Source organism: Brienomyrus brachyistius, chromosome 1 (assembly GCF_023856365.1).
Source record: "Brienomyrus brachyistius isolate T26 chromosome 1, BBRACH_0.4, whole genome shotgun sequence".
Lineage (NCBI taxonomy): Eukaryota > Metazoa > Chordata > Actinopteri > Osteoglossiformes > Mormyridae > Brienomyrus > Brienomyrus brachyistius.
In genome coordinates this window covers 10063944-10083323 of record NC_064533.1, presented here as the reverse complement: position 1 = coordinate 10083323, position 19380 = coordinate 10063944, and the positions used below count along the sequence as shown (strand labels likewise).

General features: G+C 43.0%; 1 protein-coding gene across 6 annotated transcripts; it reads right to left on the bottom strand.

Moving 5' to 3' along the window:
- Positions 1-1301: 1301 nt before the first annotated feature.
- On the bottom strand, positions 1302-16743 carry LOC125740416 (protein FAM3C-like). 6 transcript variants are annotated; one of them, XM_049011498.1, is made up of 10 exons: positions 13582-15054; positions 11956-12076; positions 10152-10334; positions 9863-9949; positions 6686-6809; positions 6551-6609; positions 6046-6117; positions 5834-5918; positions 5503-5629; positions 1302-5402 (listed from the first exon to the last, which is right to left on the bottom strand). In XM_049011498.1, exons 3-10 carry the CDS (start codon positions 10159-10161, stop codon positions 5304-5306), a joined length of 663 nt encoding a protein of 220 aa, XP_048867455.1. In that variant the 5' UTR covers positions 10162-10334; positions 11956-12076; positions 13582-15054; the 3' UTR covers positions 1302-5303. The 6 variants fall into 6 exon arrangements, with proteins under 6 accessions (XP_048867455.1, XP_048867445.1, XP_048867466.1 ...); XM_049011488.1 differs by lacking the exon at positions 11956-12076; XM_049011509.1 differs by lacking the exon at positions 13582-15054 and having other exon boundaries at positions 11956-12402.
- Positions 16744-19380: the final 2637 nt, after the last annotated feature.

The following is a 19380-nucleotide window of genomic DNA, read 5'->3' as shown; positions in this document are numbered from 1 at the left end:
TGGACAGAATTAGCTTCCTCAGTGATGTCATTGCGCTGAATCTCTGACGCTGCGCGGAGCAATGTCGCCCTCTGGTGTTTGGATTTGTGCATTAAAAACGGTAAACAAGGAGTCAATAATTACAGTGGATTTATTCATGTTTCAATCCACGCACTTTCCTACAACGATTTTAACAAATATTAAAGGAATAAAGTATTCTCATTTTTGAAGGGTGCTATTGACTTCTGTGCAAGACAACACTAATGGACAACCTGATGTCTGAAATGTAGGTTCTCCTTAAGTTCACATAAATATCGTAGTTTTGCTTAGTTACAAACTGCAGGGTGCTGAGGCTGAGCACGAGGCGTGTGGCTGTGAGAAGATTCTGTTTCTCTACTAATTTAGGCTGGTGATCTTATTCTCCATACACTTATTTAAATATTACCTATGTAATGAGGCACTGGGGATGCATTTCAGGACAGTAAGACATCTTGAAATCCCCTCTGAGAGCAGTCACTTTGTATAAAGTCTTCTAAATTAATAAATCTAATATAGGAAAGCATATTTTTAGAGGGGAAAAAAACTTTGAATGGCACAGAGAGGGATATGTGGTAAACAGGTTACGTTTTGGGGATGGGGGAATTTCAACTTCATTCCAGGTGCAAATTTAGAAAAATCACCACATCCATTTTTGCAACTTAAATCTGACAACTTAAATTTTTGCAACTTAAATTTGCATGATATATTATGAGGTATAAGCTGAATAATAGGAATATATAATATGTTCATATTAAGTGATTAATGGTGATTAATAGCAGGGTTATGCAAAGAAATTACAGTTAAATTATTTAACTATAGGTGACACAATTTTTGACAATGTTGCATTCTTTCATTCGGAATAACATGTCATTTTTATAACAATTATACAGTATATGCTGTGTATGTTAACATGCTGATATGTGGTTCATTTTGGAGTATTAATGTGTATTATTAAAAGCTGCACCTACACAATATATGAACTTATTCAAATTAAGTTCCATTTTAATTCTGTCCTTAAATTCAAGTTCAAATTGCAAATCTGTGTCCTGTTTTCAGCCAAACTGAATCGATTTGGAATACGGGGGGTAGGGGGGGTCAGTCAGTTTTGAATAGTGTGCCACCTTGATTAACAGGACTGAACTATGCTGAGTTCTGTAAAACAGGTTTTTATCAAAAACAAACACATACGCGGCAAAGACGAGCCCGACACGAGCACCACAGTCCACTGCTTCTGCGTTCCGGAAAAGTACACAAGCGCAGGAAGGATAACAAACACTGCATACTTTTCGGTAGAAAAAATATCTGTTTATTAGTCCAGCCTGAGGAATACTTTTCTTCCCACAATTTCCCTCAAGATAAATCATTTTTTGCCTTATCTATTCTTAATTTATTGCTTATAATCGGTCACCAGACAATTTCATTTAAAATTTATTTTCTTGAACATAATTTTTTTCACCAAATAATTTTACACTTTTACCAATCTATACAGTTGCATAATTTAAATATAGGTCTGGGTAAACATTCAGGGCTTCTATGCCTTCCTATGGCTGATTGATAAGATATACTATAAGAACACAACTCACTGTCTGCGGAATATCAGGCAAATATATTAGGAGCGAAAAGCATGACCCATTTACATGTTTACACAAGCAAGGCAAACAAGACCTGGACCTGCTAAAGAGAATCACACAAAAACGATGATCATCATCAGAATGAACACATTCTTCACAAATGATAAGGCATTCATAAAGCACTATGAAAATGGCTAGAAATATTTATCAAAAGGCACAACACATTATAACCATGTATATTATACATTATGAATGTTTAATGAAGCTCTAATCGATAATGCGCTACATTTAAAGTGCATTATAATACCGGAATATGCATTAAGGATGCTTTGCACTGCATTATAAAAGTATCTATAGTGCATTATAGATGAGCTTCATAATGCAGTCACAATGCATAATATACATGGCCATAATGTTTTGTGCTTTTTTATAAATGTATAGCCATGTTTATAATGTTTACAATGCTTTATGAATGCATTATAATGCATTACGAATGTGTTTATAAATGACTAAAAACATAGCCTTAAGTTGTTACAGAAAAAATATATTTGATTCTTGAAAGCTCCACGGCACTGAATGTGAATAGTGGTTTCAAGAAATGGATGGATGGATGGATGAAAGCTATCAAAAATACAAAATTTCATTTGTTAAAGACGCAGATATACAAAAGCATCACTTTCTCTAGGATAGCGACCTGACACATTAAAACACATACAGTGTTTCTCAATACCAAGAATGCAAAGATCATGATTATGATCTTTGCAAGACCAATCTTGCTAATTTGCCTCCCAACTTGGGGTGCAATGAATCGTGGGATTGGTCTCATTTGGCAACGATGCAAACAATGCATCCTTGTTATTTAAGGTCGGGCAAGAGAGCCATCCGGGGATTTTTACCGTCCTCCATACTTCTGTTCTTGAGTATTGGAACGGGTCTTTGGCAATGGAAGATGATGTAAAATGGGTACACAAGAATACAAGTGCAGACAAGTATGCATGTTGAGAAGCACCCAGTGATTCAGATGGCTGAGCGAGTGACATGATTACAGATCTTGGCAGTTTACAGTCTTGGAGGAAAAAAAAACAACCGATACTGACATATGGACTCTAACAAAGGACCAACAGGCACGACCGCTCTCTGGTTTTCTGGTGACTCCTACATCCATCCTGCCAGGCACAGAAAACTCTTCTTTATGCTATTTTGAACAGTAACTGTCTATGGGGGAGTAAAGGGGAGGCGCTGAACCCCTCCCCAAATTTCCATACACTACCGGTCAAAAGTTTTTGCACACTACATTTTTCCATTTATTTAATAAACTGCAATTTCTTTTATTCCTGTTAAGCATTAGAAAGTTGAGTAGACAGCTACAAGTGAAAATAAAACAAGTTTCCTTTATGACATGGAAAGAGCGTGTAACAGCATGTCTGACATCCTACTAACTGGCTCTGTGGTGATGACAGGCAAACCACAGACTACGCTTTAACTTTAAATGCACAACTTAACTGTATCATCCCAGGAAACAAAGCAGTATTTAATGTCCCTCGCACAAAGAATGCCTCAAATTTTCTCTGCTGGTATAACTGCTAGAGGAGATTACTTCAATGAATCAAAGATATGACAATTCCTTGCTAATAAAGATACTCAAATAGTGAACATACTGTAAATATGTTTATTAGCAAGGAATACTGAGTGTATTTTTAATAAATGTTAAGTTAGAAAAATGCAAATCTAGAAAATGTGAGTGTGCAAAATGTTTCACTGGTAGTGAGTCCAGCAGATGGTTTTGTCCAAAGTAAAGTACAAGTGAGGTAAACGGCACAGTGCAAACATATATGCTGTTAAGGAGTCACCTAGACATGCCAGCTTAATCTCGACCCTATATCAAGTGTAGGTATATATCGTATGCTATGACCAAGCGAGCAGTGCACTCTGCAATTTACGGCAATCGAAGCCGTAAACACAAATCTGATTGGATGTGTCAGTGAATTTTAAATTAGGCATCCACGGATTGGCTTCTTGAATTGGCTGAGTGTTCACGAGTTTTGCGCTAAGTATTTGCCGACCCAAGACCTGTTTATATAGATTAATTCTAGGATTGAGACTGGGAAATGTGATCATGGATCAGCGTAGGAGCTTGTTGGTTTCAAAATGCTTACATTTCCAACTTTGCCTCATGACCCTTTCAGAACTTGCCGCCTTCCAAATTTGGGTTGCGACCCATGAGATGCCACATAAGTGCAGCTAGGCTACGCTTACAATAAGTGTCCAGGTATAAGTGCGAGCAGTACTGGAGCAGGAACTACACGACAACTACCGTAATTTCCAGACTATTAAGCGCACCTAAATATAAGCCGCACCCACTGAATTAAAAAAATATATTTATTTTGAACATAAATATGCCGCACACGTCTATAAGCCGCAGGTGACTACATTGAAACAAAAGAACTTTACATCGGCTTGTAACAAAACAGTGCCTGTAACACGGCTTGTAACAAGACAGTAGCCTACCAAGAAAGTCATTGGTCACTGTCTTCCTCCTCTTGCGCACTGAAACCACTGAAGTCATCCCCTTCGATGTCGGAGTTGAACAGCCCCACATTGCTTCATCCGATGTTTTCTCAGGATCGTTTTCATTGTCGAAGCCCGTTGATTATCGTGGATTGTTTGACAGTGCTCCACGCTTTCAGGATCCACTGGCAGACTTGACCATAAGTTGCTCTTCGCATGCGACCCGTTTTAGTGAAGGATTTCTCCCCACTTGTCATCCAAGTTTCCCACTGAACACGGAGCGCCACCTTAAATGGACGATTTACACTGATGTCGAGTGGCTGCAAATACTTAAAATAGCCCTATTTCCTTTTCCAGCAGCCAGATCGATCGCCTTCAACTTGAAAGCTGCATCATATGCATTTCTCCGTGTCTTTCCCATGATAAGGCTCTGTATTTGGCAAAATGACAACCTTAATCAGAATGATTCAGAGGGAGCGTGTTCGATTTAATGTAAAGAGTTTCATTGGTTCATCTGTTCGGCAATTTCATTGGTGTAATGTTACGGGCCTCAGTTTTTTGGCGGCATGAAACTGGTAAAATCGGGAAAAATCCATAAATTAGCCGCTTCATTGTTAAAGCCGCGAGGTTCAAAGCGTGGGGAAAAAGTAGCGGTTTATAGTCCGGAAATTACGGTACACAATTGTTATTAACAAAGTTAGACCCTAATAAGACTATTCAAGGGCCAAAAATTGCAACATAAGAGCATTTAAAGAACATAAAGACGCATTAAGCTAGTTGAGGAATTCATGGATCAGATGGGTCTTGAGTCTTGAGGTGAAGAGGGAGTCTGATGACTGGACATGGTCTGGCAGCTCATTCCACCATCGAGGAACCACACAAGGGGACCGTCTCACGTGGTAGAGGGAGCTCCAAATGGTTTGTGAAAAGGGACATAGGACTTGAGGAACCTTTTAATGGAGATGGGTGCCTGTCTATTGACGGACCTTTAAGTCAACACCTAGGACTTGAGCTTGATGCAAGCACCAATAGGAAGCCAGTGAAGAGACACATGTTTTGAATCACCTATAGCGGTTTGGCAGCACAACCTTGTATAAATGAGACAAAAGGGATGGCTTCATTGGTGAGCATCCCAGTGTGTTGAAGTCGGTCTCCTTGTTCTCCTGCCCATGCCATTGGCCAAACTCATGAGAAAAGTGTCTGAGATTAGGCATCCTGGTCTGATCTTATTGGGATGCAGCCCTCCATCTCCACAAAGTCTGGCCAAGCGTCATACTTATTGGTGTCCACATTATTCACCAGGTGCTGCAAACACATAAAAGAGAGGTTCAGTTTTCTCTGGCTAAAAGATGGCCTATGTCGTCCTCTGTATGATGGGGCTAGGAACAGCTGTAGGGCTACATACCTGCTCAAAGCGGCTCATCCTTTTGATCCCTTTACCTCCCACAAAGATCCAGTTATCCCTGAGCCCCAACTTGTTGATACTCAAACTCCCCAAATCGCCAATCAGCTTCCTTGCTTCCTCATTGAGTCTGTGAAGCAGGTGGTTCATCAAACATCAGTCAGATAATAAAGACATTGTACAGGAAATCTGACCAGCTGCTGAACCTTCACTTCAGTGACATGCTGCACTGTTCCCTGGTCACCTGTTTCAGTCAGTATCTGTAACCAGACCACCATATCACACAGGGTGCGGCTCATTAAACGAATTTCCACACATCGAATGACACACTTACTTTGTAGAAGACTCATCAAACGTAGCCATCATGACTAATGTCCCCTCTTCAATGCTCTTCAGGAAATTTATTAGGAGCTTGACGTCTACAAATAGTACATTTCCAATCATAAGCATAGAATTCATTTCATCCGACTGCAGTCAGCTTATAAAATACTGTACAGTGTCTGACACACCTATAAAGTTATATGATAAACTTGTGAATAAACTTACCTCCTGCCCACATATCGAAGTAAGCTGTTTTGATGGGTATTCCAGTACTTCCTGTGGACACACACAAACAGTCTGCTGGGGTCCTTCCATTCTCCTATAACTCCAACCAGGCTGTGGAATTTGCATATTCTCCCCATACTCGGCAGGTAGGTGACCTGGCATCTAGAAACTGCTCATGATTTGTGGGTGAGGGTGACTGGCCCCCCTATAGTGTGTAATCCTGACTCGTGCTTTATATGTGGAAGACCACCCCACCCATGTCACAGCACTTGATAAAATGCTGGAGGATGGATAGATGGATGAATGGATGGATTAAAATTGGAGTAACTGTACTAGCTATACTAACTAAAAATTTTACGTGAGATAATCCTTACTATTACACTCATGCATTGGTAATTTCACTCCAAATGTTTACTAAACATCCGTGAGTCTGTGTGGGCAAACTGGGACATAACACAGACCACTCAGTGAGCATAAATAACATTAAGATGAGACAAGGGATTACTGTTCACTAAGGCGACGTTCAGTCCTTGTCCCACATTGTTCCTCACACCACTCATGAGGCTGAAAGAAAAACACAGGCAGTGAGACGCCCAGACAGGAAGTGGAGGTGGCAAGAACAGGAAGGGGCGGGTCTTACATGTTGCCCTCCAGGCAGATTTTGGGCCCCAGCATATTGGCAATACCACTCTTCATCTTAAAAGCAAAGGATTCTAGAGGACAAGGCCTGGACAGGTCACATTTATATGGGGGGCCTTTGGGATCTGAGAGAGAAACACACACACAGCAAATTCAACTTAGACCTCTATCATTCAACTCGCGCTTAATGTTTGTTAAGCTGTTTTGTGTATTAAATATGGATCCTTTGAAATCTAGTGCAACATCCCATGAAAATCTCTTCCATTGTGTCTACTGGTGTTGCTAGTCATTTTTATCTGCCCCAGCATATTGTTTGGTGGAACCTGGTGGAATCTAGAATGGGTAATGTGAGAAAGACAGTTTTATTGCAAAAAGTCACCTTAGACATACGCAGTATCCCTCTGGCTATACAGAGGATCAGATATGTAGTAAAATAAATATCATTTAAGGTGACGATGCTATTTAGTCTTCAAGTCATCTTGGCCATCTAGCTTGGTGTTCTCCTGATGTGATTTGATACAACGTCTTTGCAGAAATAATTTTGTATTTACTAATGCTTAAAAGTTTTTAAATTAATTGTTTATCATTTTGGGGATTGGGAGCAGAAGAAGGGAGGCCCTCGTTAATCCATCATAGGGGACACTCTCGATACGATGCTAGTTCATCATAGAGCACTCACACTATGGGCAATTTGAAGATGCCATTTAGCAAAACTGCATATCCTTGGACAGTCACAGAGTCCAAAGTCTCAGGTCAAGTCAGGTTGGGGAGCATGCGCTGATGCAACGCGCTGATGCAACGCGCTGATGCAACGCGTTCACCCACCACACGGCGAAACTCCTTGGGTTGCTGGTCGGTGATCCCCCAGGCAGATACATTGTCCAGTCCTACCCTCCAAATCTATCTGCCGCTGGCAGGTGTTATGAGGGCGTCCCTTTGGCCTGGTCCAGCCGCTTGTGCGGGCTGGATCACCCTCAGGGTAATGCGCCACATGGCCGCAGTGCCATAACTGACGCTCCCTGAAAATGCAGGTAATGTGCCTCATTTGTGACTCTTCTAGCAACCATTCATTCGACACAAAGTCAAAGCAGTGGTACCCAAGGATTCTCCAAAGAGAGACAGAACCAAAGGAGTCCAGTCTTCACCTAAGCTCACTGGATAGCATCCATGCCTCAGAGCCATACAGCAAGACAGGGAGCACCAGGACTCTGAAGACCTGGACCTTCGTCCTCTTGCAAAGTTATCGGGAGCCACACACCCCTTTCCAGCGACCTCATGACCCCCTGTGCCCTTCCAATCCATAACTTCATAGAAAGAGTCCCCAGAGACATGCATGTCGCTGCCGAGAGTTAAATTTCTCGACAAGGTCGACATTCGCCCTGCAGACAGACACACTACTGATGTCTGTGCCACAGATCCCTGTAGCCTTCCCTACCCCCAGCTGATTCAGCACTCGTGCAATCTCAGTGAGATTGGGTGGTTCACAGCAGATTGGATGATCAGCTTCGAGAACCATGGACCCAGAGATATCCAACATCCTAGCTGGAGGGTCAGCTTTAAACAGCTGATCAAAGTCGCCAGCCCAGTGGGTCACAATTGCAGTATCATCTGTAAGGACCGTTCCATAATCCGCCCTGACTGCAAGTCTCCAGCGAACAGATTCAGATGTGCGTAATGCTTCGATTCTCAGTTCCTGATACAGACTGGAGTTGCCACCAAGTCGTGCACAGTGACTCCTCTCGATAATATGCAGGATGCCCTGCGAGATATAACACCTCCTTCTGGGAACACTGGCAACACCAACACAACCTTCAGCAACCTACAGGCTCTTATCACAGAAGGTCTCCAACATCACATTGGAGTCAGCAGTTGCACCCAAGCCTGCAATTTCCTCACACAAACTGCATGGAAACTCATCAGAAACACCTTGATCTTGGAGTTTGGCCAGATCCAGCCTCATTCCCCTAGTAGGTGGTAGCCTACTGGATCTAAACTGAATCTTCAGACTAGCAACAACAAGCCTGTGGCCAGAATTCACAAACTAGGCACTTCTGTAGACCCTGCAGATCTGCAGAAGCCTCCAGCATCTCGCCATGAGGATGCGGTCGATCTCCTTCACTGTACCAAGTCCAACAATTCCAGAGCCAAGATGGAACCAAGATCCAGCAACTGGAGCCACTTTCACTCCAGTCTCCAGACCCATGGGGACCGACACAATCCTCACAGCCAGCCCTGTCAATGCCTGTAGTCTCACTGAAGTCACCCATGACCAGAGGAGTGTTCCATGAAGTGTTCAACCATGAAGCGAAGTTGTGAGTAAAAAGTCTCCCTCAACGAAACATCACTCACCGCGGTTGGAGCATACACTGAGACAACAGACAAGACACCCAAGGAGAGCCTTAGCCTGAATCTCATGATACGCTCGTTGAAAGGAGTGGCATCAGACACCATTGGAAGGAGCCGATTTGCTAGAGCAACAGCTACTGCCTGAGTATGGCAGCCATCAGACCGACCAGAGCAAAAGTAAGTATACCGACCTACAGAGACTTGACCACTCCCCAGTCTGCGTATGTCAGAGAGTGCTGCCAACGAAATGCGGAGTTTATGAAGCTCCCCCAACAGCAGAGGAAGATTGTCATCTCACGTTCCATGTGGATGGGTCGCCTCAAACAGGGACCCAAGTGCCGCCAGGCAGCAGGCAACGCCTCAGCACCACACCAGCCCCGATCCCCAACAGGCCTGACCCTATTAGCTCTCAGACCGTTTCGACTCATCTGAGGATGAGACTCCCGAGGGTTTCCCCCCCAATCTCCTGCATGGTGCATGCAGCCTTCCTGCAGGCACATGCAGCAGAGCTACTCCCACGGAGAGCAAAAGGATATTGTGCTTGTTTAAATCGAGCAGTTGTGAATCGTTTTACAATGGTTGGAGTGAGAATCCCTGCACCGACCCCCAAAAATTGCTACCCTGCAAGTTGGAGGACAGCTTGCAGGGCCAGATGCAGTTTAACATCATACCCAGAACTCTCCCTGGGAAATATGTAAACATAACAGTACAGTTGCAGCTAATGTGAGCCCATGACCCAGTTTTAGCTCAATTCGAACACAATCAGTGAACAGGAAAGTCATTTGTAAATTAAACGATGACCATGTAGAGTCAGACGCTTCTCTAAACTAACCAGTAGTGCTCCAATCCATGGTTTTTCTGAAGGCCAACAACATGATGAGGAACATCAGGATGGCTGCGAGCGCCTGCTTCAGGATCCCTACAGGAGACATGCGAGATAATCAGGATGATTAGTAAAAGCATCTTTAATGAACTGTTTATCCAATCAGGATCCTGTCACAAAAAAGGAGTTGTGTCTCTACAGGAGAAATTCAAAACACACAAAGCTGTCAGACATCAAGGTCCCACCCAACCTTTATACTGAACACTGCAAATTTCCCTAAACCTTAAACTGTGCTCACCTGCTCCCATCGCACACACTGAACAGGCTTATCCTAAGTCTGTTGCTGAACTCTCCTGCCTTTGCGCGAACAATAGGTTGGATCCTGGATCTGCTCACGGCTGCACTAGAGCTTGTCTGGATTTTAAAGACGTTGGGCCAGAAAAAGGCAGCTTTCCAGATGTCCTTTTGTTTTTAGGGTGACCTGTAGCAGAAACAGCCTGTTTACACACAAACACACAGGTTTGTAATTATACCTTTGTGAAGACTCTTCATTTCTATGGGGAAAATGCTAATCCAGAGTTCTCAGTTTCTAGGACAGCTCATGACTCAAAGGGATGCAGATGCAGAGGGCGCTCCGTCAGGCTCGTTGGATACCAGCTAGTAACACACTGAACCGGCGGGGGTGTGTAACAGGATTTATCGTCCAGCACACCCACCCACAGCTGAAAGCACAAGGGCACTCATCATCACTGGATATCAGGATGCCTGATAAAAGTGAATAAAGTGAATGATGAATGCGATCAGCGAAAAAACTGAACACACAGCACCATTCTGCACATCGCTAGGCCCGTCAGGATTTGATCGACGTTCCTGATGATATTTTATTGCAGTACACACAAAAACAAACAGTATATAATTGCGCAGCATACTTATGAGTCACTGTCATTTCAGCTTGAAAATATGAATGGCACTTATCCAAAAAACCTGACATGACAAGCCTAAGAAAATATCACTTCTGGTTAAAAACATCCATGTGCAGAACACGGGTTTAAAAAGAAATTCAAAGCTAATTACACAAATGCAATTCCGCGTCATTTTCACCGGCTAACGAGAGCCTCCCGGAACCATTGGTTCTCGCAGCCCTCAATCAGCACTTTGTCTACAGGCTCCAATTACTCCTTGCTAACAAAAGACTGAGACCCCTGAAGGCCAGAATTATAATCACTTCAATAATGTCCCCACAGTATGGGGTGTGTCTTTGTAGGTCGGGACCCAATGCCCACGATCAGAAGGTCACCAGTTCAAATCCCATCACTGGCAGAGTTCACTATTAGGCCCTTAACCCCAATCGCTACAAAGACTGTGTGACCCAGCTTTCTGATGCTCCCCAGTACATCGCTTGAGACAAAAATTCCCTGCTAAAAAACAAACAAGTCTGACGTATCACTTCAAGATATCAATAACAGCCTGTGAGTATGCTGTAAACTCCTAAAAAGCCCACATTTTGTAATATGTTTTCTCAACATGTAATTGGAGAACATCTGCAGATGGCATGATTAACTGGTCCCTCGTACAGAGACTGAACAGGGAGAGAGATGGACTCCTCAGAAAATCACTCTGTGTTGCTCCGACAGCTTCACAAACCGCCGTCTGTCTGTCGCTCAGGCAGTCCATCATCAATCATGTCTTGAACTTGGGATCTACTGAGAGGTTGGATGGTGTGGCAGGCACTTCGAATCATGAGCATGATCCTGACTGGTGGGTTCTTTGTCGAGGTGGGATTAGGGTCCGCGGAGCATGCAGATCAGAGCACCACCTGTACCTAAGAGTACCTGATAAGCAAACTGCAGCGGATCCAGGTGGTCTGTGACCAGGAATCGAACTGTAAGTCTGATGCTTCAGAACCAGCTTCTCAAAGGTCTTCATCAAGGTTGAAGTGTGAGCAACTTGTTTTTTTAAAGTTCTTTAAACATGTTGAGTGCTCCACCCTTGGCAGTGGAACCCCCCAAAATATCTTCTAGAGCTGGAGCATTTTCTGCAGGTGCAGAGAGAGCCTACAGATGGACCATGATGACAGGAGGCAGGTAAGGTCTGAGCCTTACCCCCCTTTTGTCCCGGCTCCCTTCGTCTGGTGATGCCACCCAGGTTTGGCTGGCAGGTCGGTCAGGTTCCATTACGTGTCGGCAGACATCAACTGCTCCTCACAACTCCAGTCATCTATGACTGATGGGCGGTCCGCAAAAAGCAAACAAGCACACTGTAGCAAAGACTTACTTAGAAAAGCTATAAAAGAACAAGGCAGCTGCATGTTTGTACAGTACTAATCACCTGCATGCGGACATTCTCCTCTGAATGCTCAGTCAGAAACATGATTCTGTACTACAGCTCTGCTAATGGTTTAGGGTCTAGGCAAAGTGATCTGATCACTAAGTCTGTAGGCACTACGGAGCCACCTGGTGATGGTACGGGGAGCACATGATCAGTCTCCCTCAGCGATCACTGGGGTTTATTCAAAGGGGGAAACACAAGGGACACAAATAAAACAAAAGCAGACCACGAGGGGTAAAAAACAAATAAGGAATAACAGCAACCAAATATCAGGCAGGCAGGCAGGCAGGCAGGCAGGCAGGCTTGCTTGCTTGCTTGCTTGCTTGCTTGCTTGCTTGCTTGCTTAAACACAGATAACTAACATTTAACAAACCAACAGAGAAATGAACAAAGGCAGGAGCTTAAATACTAAGACTAACAAGTCTAACACAGGGCAGGTGAGACTAATTAACATGGCTAGGGAAAACAGGCAACAGATGAAACTAATGATTCAATTAAGGGGCAAGGAAAGACAGAATGGCCAGTGACCCCTGCTGGTCAAACAGGGAAGGGACACAAAAGAGACAAAACAGGTGCTGAGCCTGATAGAGGAAGCTGTTAATGTGAAACAGATTTTGTTAAAATATTGCACCATAATGGATATTTATTTAGTTATGCTTTGTATTTTTTGAGACAGGTGAATACATGTATGAATACAGTACAGTTCAAGTACATTAATTTCCTAAATGTGCACCTTAATCAAAATTTATTTTTATTTACTTATTTTGATTTATGTTTAAGTAAATTTGATTTTTTTATTAGTAGGTTGCAGCAGTACTGACCAAGACTTTTTATTTAAGAAAGACAGTCATACTTTGTTCAGTAAACCATTGTATAATAAATAACAAAAGAAGAAATTTATGCTTTGTTTCTTTTACTTCCACTGTGTAAAAACGTACCGAACCGTGATTTCAAAACCGAGGTATCGAGGTGCGTATCGTCGTACCCCTACCTACTACACTTACCGGTATCCCTCTTAAGAGTCTAAGCTTTGAGTTTAACATGTCACATACTCAGACAAAAGCTATACACGCTTTTCAACCCACTATCTGGATTGTGCTGAAAGATATTTACAGGGTCGCTGGCTGGAGTGGGATAATCAATTCAAGACATGTCTGCAAACACACACTCGCATTTACAGCCCTCAGCTTTCAATATAGCTAACTTTATTTTTATAATAAAATAATATAGATTTGCCGTAAGATTTCTTGCATGAGTGTGAGTGTCACGCCAGGTGTGTGTGAGTTGGCAACACTGTATCTGTATTCACATAAGGCAGTGTAAGTCAGGAGGATGTGCAGTGAGTTGTGCAGTGAGCTGTGCAGTGACGGTATATTGTGCATTAAGTGGTACGTCCTCACCTGTGGGCCACCATCTTCAGTGCTGCCAGCTCCCAAAAAGTGACCCTCAGTTTCTGTATTCCTCCCACTTTTGCGGTATTTTATCAAATTCCAGCAGCCACACCAGTCATCTGTTTCAGTGGTTCTCAACCGGGGGGCCGTGGCCCACTAGGGGGCCTCAGTGAGGACTGAGGGGGGTCCGTGCAATTTACGTGAAAAGTAAACAAAGTAAAAACAAAATAGGATGAAACGATACAATTTATATATAACATTCATATTATAGATACACATTATGCAATAAGGGGCAGCATGGTGGTTCAGTGGCTAGCACTGTCGCCTCACACCTCTGGGACCCGGGTTCGAGTCTCCGCCTGGGTTACGTGTGTGGAGTTTGCATGTTCTCCCCATATCGTCGTGGGGTTTCCTCCGGGAACTCCGGTTTCCCCCCACAGTCTAAAAACATGCTGAGGCTAATTGGACTTGCTAAATTGCCCGTAGGAATGCATGTGTGAGTAAATGGTGTGTGAGTGTGCCCTGCGATGGGCTGGCCCCCCATCCTGGGTTGTTCCCTGCCTCATGCCCATTGCTTCCGGGATAGGCTCCGGACCCCCCGCGACCCAGTAGGATAAGTGGTTTGGAAAATGGATGGATGGATGGATGGATGGATTATGCAATAAAATTAGGGCTTTAGTAAAGATTTTTTATGAAACCAATAGTATTCCTTCCTGGTTGTAAGATGTGCGAGAGCTTCGGTCCTGACATTACAAAGAATCCCAGAGACTAAGACATGATGCAAGACAGGTGGGATCCGTAACTCAATTAACCGATCACAAAAGGCCTGGGACAACAAGCAACAGGTGGAATACTACGAATTAACAAGCGGAGGGAACTAAAGAACGTTAAGCAGCTCTGGGGCAACTAGAAAGAAGTACAAGCAAACTGTAAACCAACAATACAGGGTAGAGTAAACTAAACACAGGGACAAGACCTAGACAAACAAATGGTAAAAGATGAAATAAAACCAACAAAATAAACTAAAGGTGAGGCTGGCCTCAGGCCAATCTTGAACACGTGAGCAGAGGGCTTCAGCCTCACTCAGCACACTGAGCTATGCAGTGGTCTGGGCCACATGGAAAACGCAACAGGGACTTGGGATTAAGACAGAGGAAGGAACAAGATGGTCAGCAACACCTGCTGGCCAACTGGAGACAAGACATATGGGTCAGGACCCGACGGACACCATTCCTGACAAATAAATGCATGTTTAATGGTTATCGGGCTTCTGATATTACAACCATTTGCCAAATAGGTTTTAGATTGTTTTGTTTTTTTTGTTAATAAACCTTCTGTTTTGAGAGTAGTGTCATAAACTGAGAAACAAAGTTTTGGTGGATAATGCATTTATATTATTAAAAATGAGCAACTGTCATCACTGCAGAAGGCATACAAGAGGAACAGTATCATAGCCTGTGTAGGGGAGCTCAGACAAGGGTCCTTGGATCAAAGACAACTGGTCTGTATTAGGCCCCGTTTGCATTCCTGTTATTGTTTAACTCAGCACTGCCACTTCCCTCCAGGATTTTCCAGGACATAACGACAAACATTAAACCACACCCAACTCCCCATGCTGTGAGACCCCTCCTCCAGCCACCCCAACCCCAGGATGAAGCAGTTATGCAGAGAGCCACGTTATTATAATCACTTAGCATACAACAATACCATTCAGAAAGTATACCACGCTACATTGGACATTAGAAAAGTCTGATGAAGTCTGCCTTACATGGAAGTCTGTAGAGGAGATGCATAAACTTATTTTTTTTCTTTTCGTTATCTCGAGATCACGACATTTTTTTCGTGATCTCGACATAACCCATGTCACTGTCCCTTGATCTCGAGGTTTAGTATTATCCTCATGGACGAATGCATCAGATGTTACTTTGACCGTGGACTGTCCTAATCAGATTTATAATCATAATCATGACACAATGGCACAATAACATACTAACACAAAGATAATAACAATACAATATAAGTATAAAAAAGGAATGAACTGTAAAACCAATTACGGCACTGTTAAACATTCTAATAAATAAATCATTTATTTTAAAAATAAAATCAGATGGAAAATATTTGTACAGGAATCTAAAGTACCTTTTTCCAAAAGTTACAGGAAAAGTATATTGCACGGTAAAGTGCAATAAGTGGTTATATTGCACTTGTTTATAAAACCAAATTAAACTTCAAACTCTGCGATGGGCTGGCCCCCCATCCTGGGTTGTTCCCTGCCTCGTGCCCATTGCTTCCGGGATAGGCTCCGGACCCCCCGCGACCCAGTAGGATAAGCGGTTTAGAGAATGGATGGATGGATGGATGGATGGACTTCAAACTGTGGGAAATATCGAGGTATATTCCACCGAATCCTGGATACGAGGAAACAACTGTCGGTGCTAGAAAATTGTCATATTCGTGTTCGTCATTTGAGGATCAGAAATTTGCTGTTATATCGTCGGAAAAATTATAGTGAACCTGAACGAGTAGTCAGTTTCTTTACCAACCAACTGGAGAGTCTGGGACGTCTCCATGGTTACTGGGTGATGTTTTTAATATGTCGGCTTAAAAAAAAAAGAAGAAAAAAAATCTCGAGATAACGATTTTGGTTATGTCGAGATCACGAGAAAAATAAGTCGTGATCTCGAGATCTCAAGTTTATGCATGTCTTCTACAGACTTCCGTAGCCTTAGAAACAATATTTACCATTATTTGGGGTAGCCTATTTTTATTGAAAACTTAATGTTATCAAGTCAGTACTTGATGAAATAGAAGACAGGCTGTTGAGAATCTTTGTACTCTGTTAAAAATAAAGTGTAATTTTTCAGAAACGTTGCCGGTAACAGTTAAAGTTAAGTATTGGATTGCATGGTACTTGTTATTTGATGACTGGTCACGCGTTTCCCTTCAGTACCGCGTTGCATAGCGTTATTTTAACTGCCTTTTTCATTCTCACCTAAATCCATGATCTGCCTGCTGTATGGAGGTATCCGACCTACCTTTTTAGCGTCGCGCCGGGGGTTGCACCGCGGTTCGGGGTCCCTAGTCACGGCGGCGCTTTTTCTCGACTATCTGCTCGACCTAGATGGTTTCAGCTCCTTCATAAAACACCTCACGCCGCAGATGGAGGTATCTCCGCCCCGTCATTCGATTTTATGAATATAATTTAGCTGAAGGAGCCCACGCCTACGCGAACAGCTCCCCAATACGGAATTCATTAGAAACGATAAATAATAGCACTTCTTATCCAAAATGTTTATGCAAAGCTTTGCTGAAGCATTATTTTGTTTCGTACGTTTTTACGTAGTCGTTTTCGCTCTTTTAATAATAATAAAATAATATTGATAATAATAATAATGTTGTTGATGATGATGATGATGATGATAATAACAATAATAATAATAACAATAATAATAATGTTGATAGTAATAATTATAATGAATTTTAAACTCTTATTTACATATATTACACGGACAATATTTGGATTATGGTTGTTTAAACGTGTTTGTTTAAAGGTTGAGTAATGACCCAAATTGCCCTCCAGGGAATGTTTCGTAAGTTTGATGAAATGTTTACCGATTTTACAATTGTTTACAGACATTTTTTGAAAATCGATGTCTCAAAACTCCACACACACAAACTGACTTACACAACACAAAGAGTGAAAAGGCTAAATGAAACACTGCAATCGAAGCTTTGTAATTCGACTCAGAACAGTATTTTGTCAAGATTATGCGAACATGCACCATATGCATGAATCTTTCACTACTGTGTTTCAATGTTACGCTTACAGAATGAAAAGTAGTCTGTTGTGAAATTCTACTTTCTCAAATAGCCATGAATGCCCAGGTCAAAATCATGAAAAATAGCAGGTGTGGCATGTGTGTGTGTGTGTGTGGTGGGGGGGGGGGGGGGGGGTGGATATTAGGCTGCATCATGCCACCGCACTTCATCAGTGTCACAGGCTATGTTCTCCCTGGCTAATGGATGGAGGAATACTGCTTTGGGGGGGGGGGGGGGGGGCATGATGAAAAAGACGATCCAGTAGCGCTCTGGGCGAACTCCTCCTTTACCACTCCCTCCCACCGCACCCCAACAAAAGTTGTGCTCCTCTCCCATCCCACCTAAAAAAGGCACCATTCAGCACCAACTCTCACTTTCACGACATTTGGAATTACAAATTAAACATTTTATACTGACTTTTCTATTTGCATTAGTACTGGCTTTCAGTGGGGTGACCTGAAGTCAACCCACCCCTTCTCCCCATGTCATAATTCTGAGTGGTGGCCTGCCTAGGTCGCAAGCTACAATCAGGGCGCCCACTCCGACAAGGTTAATGGATCCACATGATAGCATGATTTCATTGATGTGATCTGCAAGTGAGCCAATAGTACAACCCATTTTTTTTGCGCAGCCACTCCGTGCAGCCCCCGGCAAGATGCCATCCTGGGCAGCTGCCCTTGTTGCTCATATCTAAATCCACCAGTGTGATCCATGTTGCAACTTACAAAATAAGAGACTTGAAACAGAACTGAAAACACAAGAAACAAAAGGAACTGCGAGGGCTCTAAATCAAACCAGGTAGACAATAAGAACTAAAGCAGGGAGCAACACAGGAACAAACATAGCAGCACAGGAACAAGCACAATGACCAAATGATGAACAGAGTAAAGGCAGGCAATTAAATACACAGAGATAATGGGGGCAAAACAAGGAATAGCTATGAACTGTCATAATTAAGTTTGCAGACGATACAACTGTGATAGGTCTGATCTCAAACTGCAACGAGTAAGCCTACAGGGAAGAGGTCGAGAACCTGGAGCGCTGGAGTCAGGACAACAACCTCGCCCTGAACTAAAAAAAGACGAAAGAAATGATCCTGGACTTTAGGAGACTGAAGCACAGGGGCCCCCACCCCATCAGCATCGGTGGTGAGAAGGTGGAGGTGGTTCAGAGCTTTCGATTCCTCGGGGTTCAGATCAGCTGTGACTTGTCATGGACCACAAACACTTCAGCCATTGCCAAAAAGGCTTCCTGCGGAGCCTGAAGAAAGCAAAACGTCCACTGCAGCTCCTGGTGAACTTCTACAGGGGCACCATAGAGTCAGTGATCACAAACTGCATCACTGCGTGGTACTCTGGATGCACCTCGGAGAACAGGAAGACCCTGCAGCGCATCATTAAGATCACTGGCACCCAGCTTCCATCACTGGAAAAAATCCACTGCACCTGGTGCAGAAGAGCTGAAAAAATAATCAAGGACCCTTCCCACCCTGGACACAGACTCTTTACACCTCTGCCATCTGGCAGATGCTACAGAACCCTGTATGCATGCAGAACCCGGCTGAGGAACAGTTTTTACCCCACATCCATCACACTTCTGAATTCTCAGCACTGATCTCAAACATTCTCAAGCAGTACTCCACACGTGCATTTCCCTTATTTATGTGCATTTAGTCCACTTGAAAACTCCAATACCTACTACTAACTTACTTACAAGCACCTTATTGTATATATATATATATATATATATATATATATATATATATATATATATATATATATATATATATATATATATAGCGATCGATGCAATCGATGTTTTGACAATGAAACTGAAACACCTGGTAATAATTTATTACTGGTTATTATATACTAGTGGCCCCACAGCTCGGTGCATTAACAATGGAGTTTACCCCGGTGATCGAGAGGGCTGTTTCCCTGCGCCTTCGGGTCGGGGAGAGGTCTCTGACTGTCATCTGCGCTTATGCAC

Bases quoted from the DNA above. Each gene is read 5' to 3' on its own strand.
- LOC125740416 (XM_049011481.1), bottom strand. The intron at 6,610-6,685 runs GTAAGACCCGCC...TTTTTCTTTCAG, and splicing joins ATCTGCCTGGAGGGCAACAT to CCTCATGAGTGGTGTGAGGA. The intron at 5,919-6,045 runs GTAAGTTTATTC...TACTATTTGTAG, and splicing joins CTTCGATATGTGGGCAGGAG to ACGTCAAGCTCCTAATAAAT.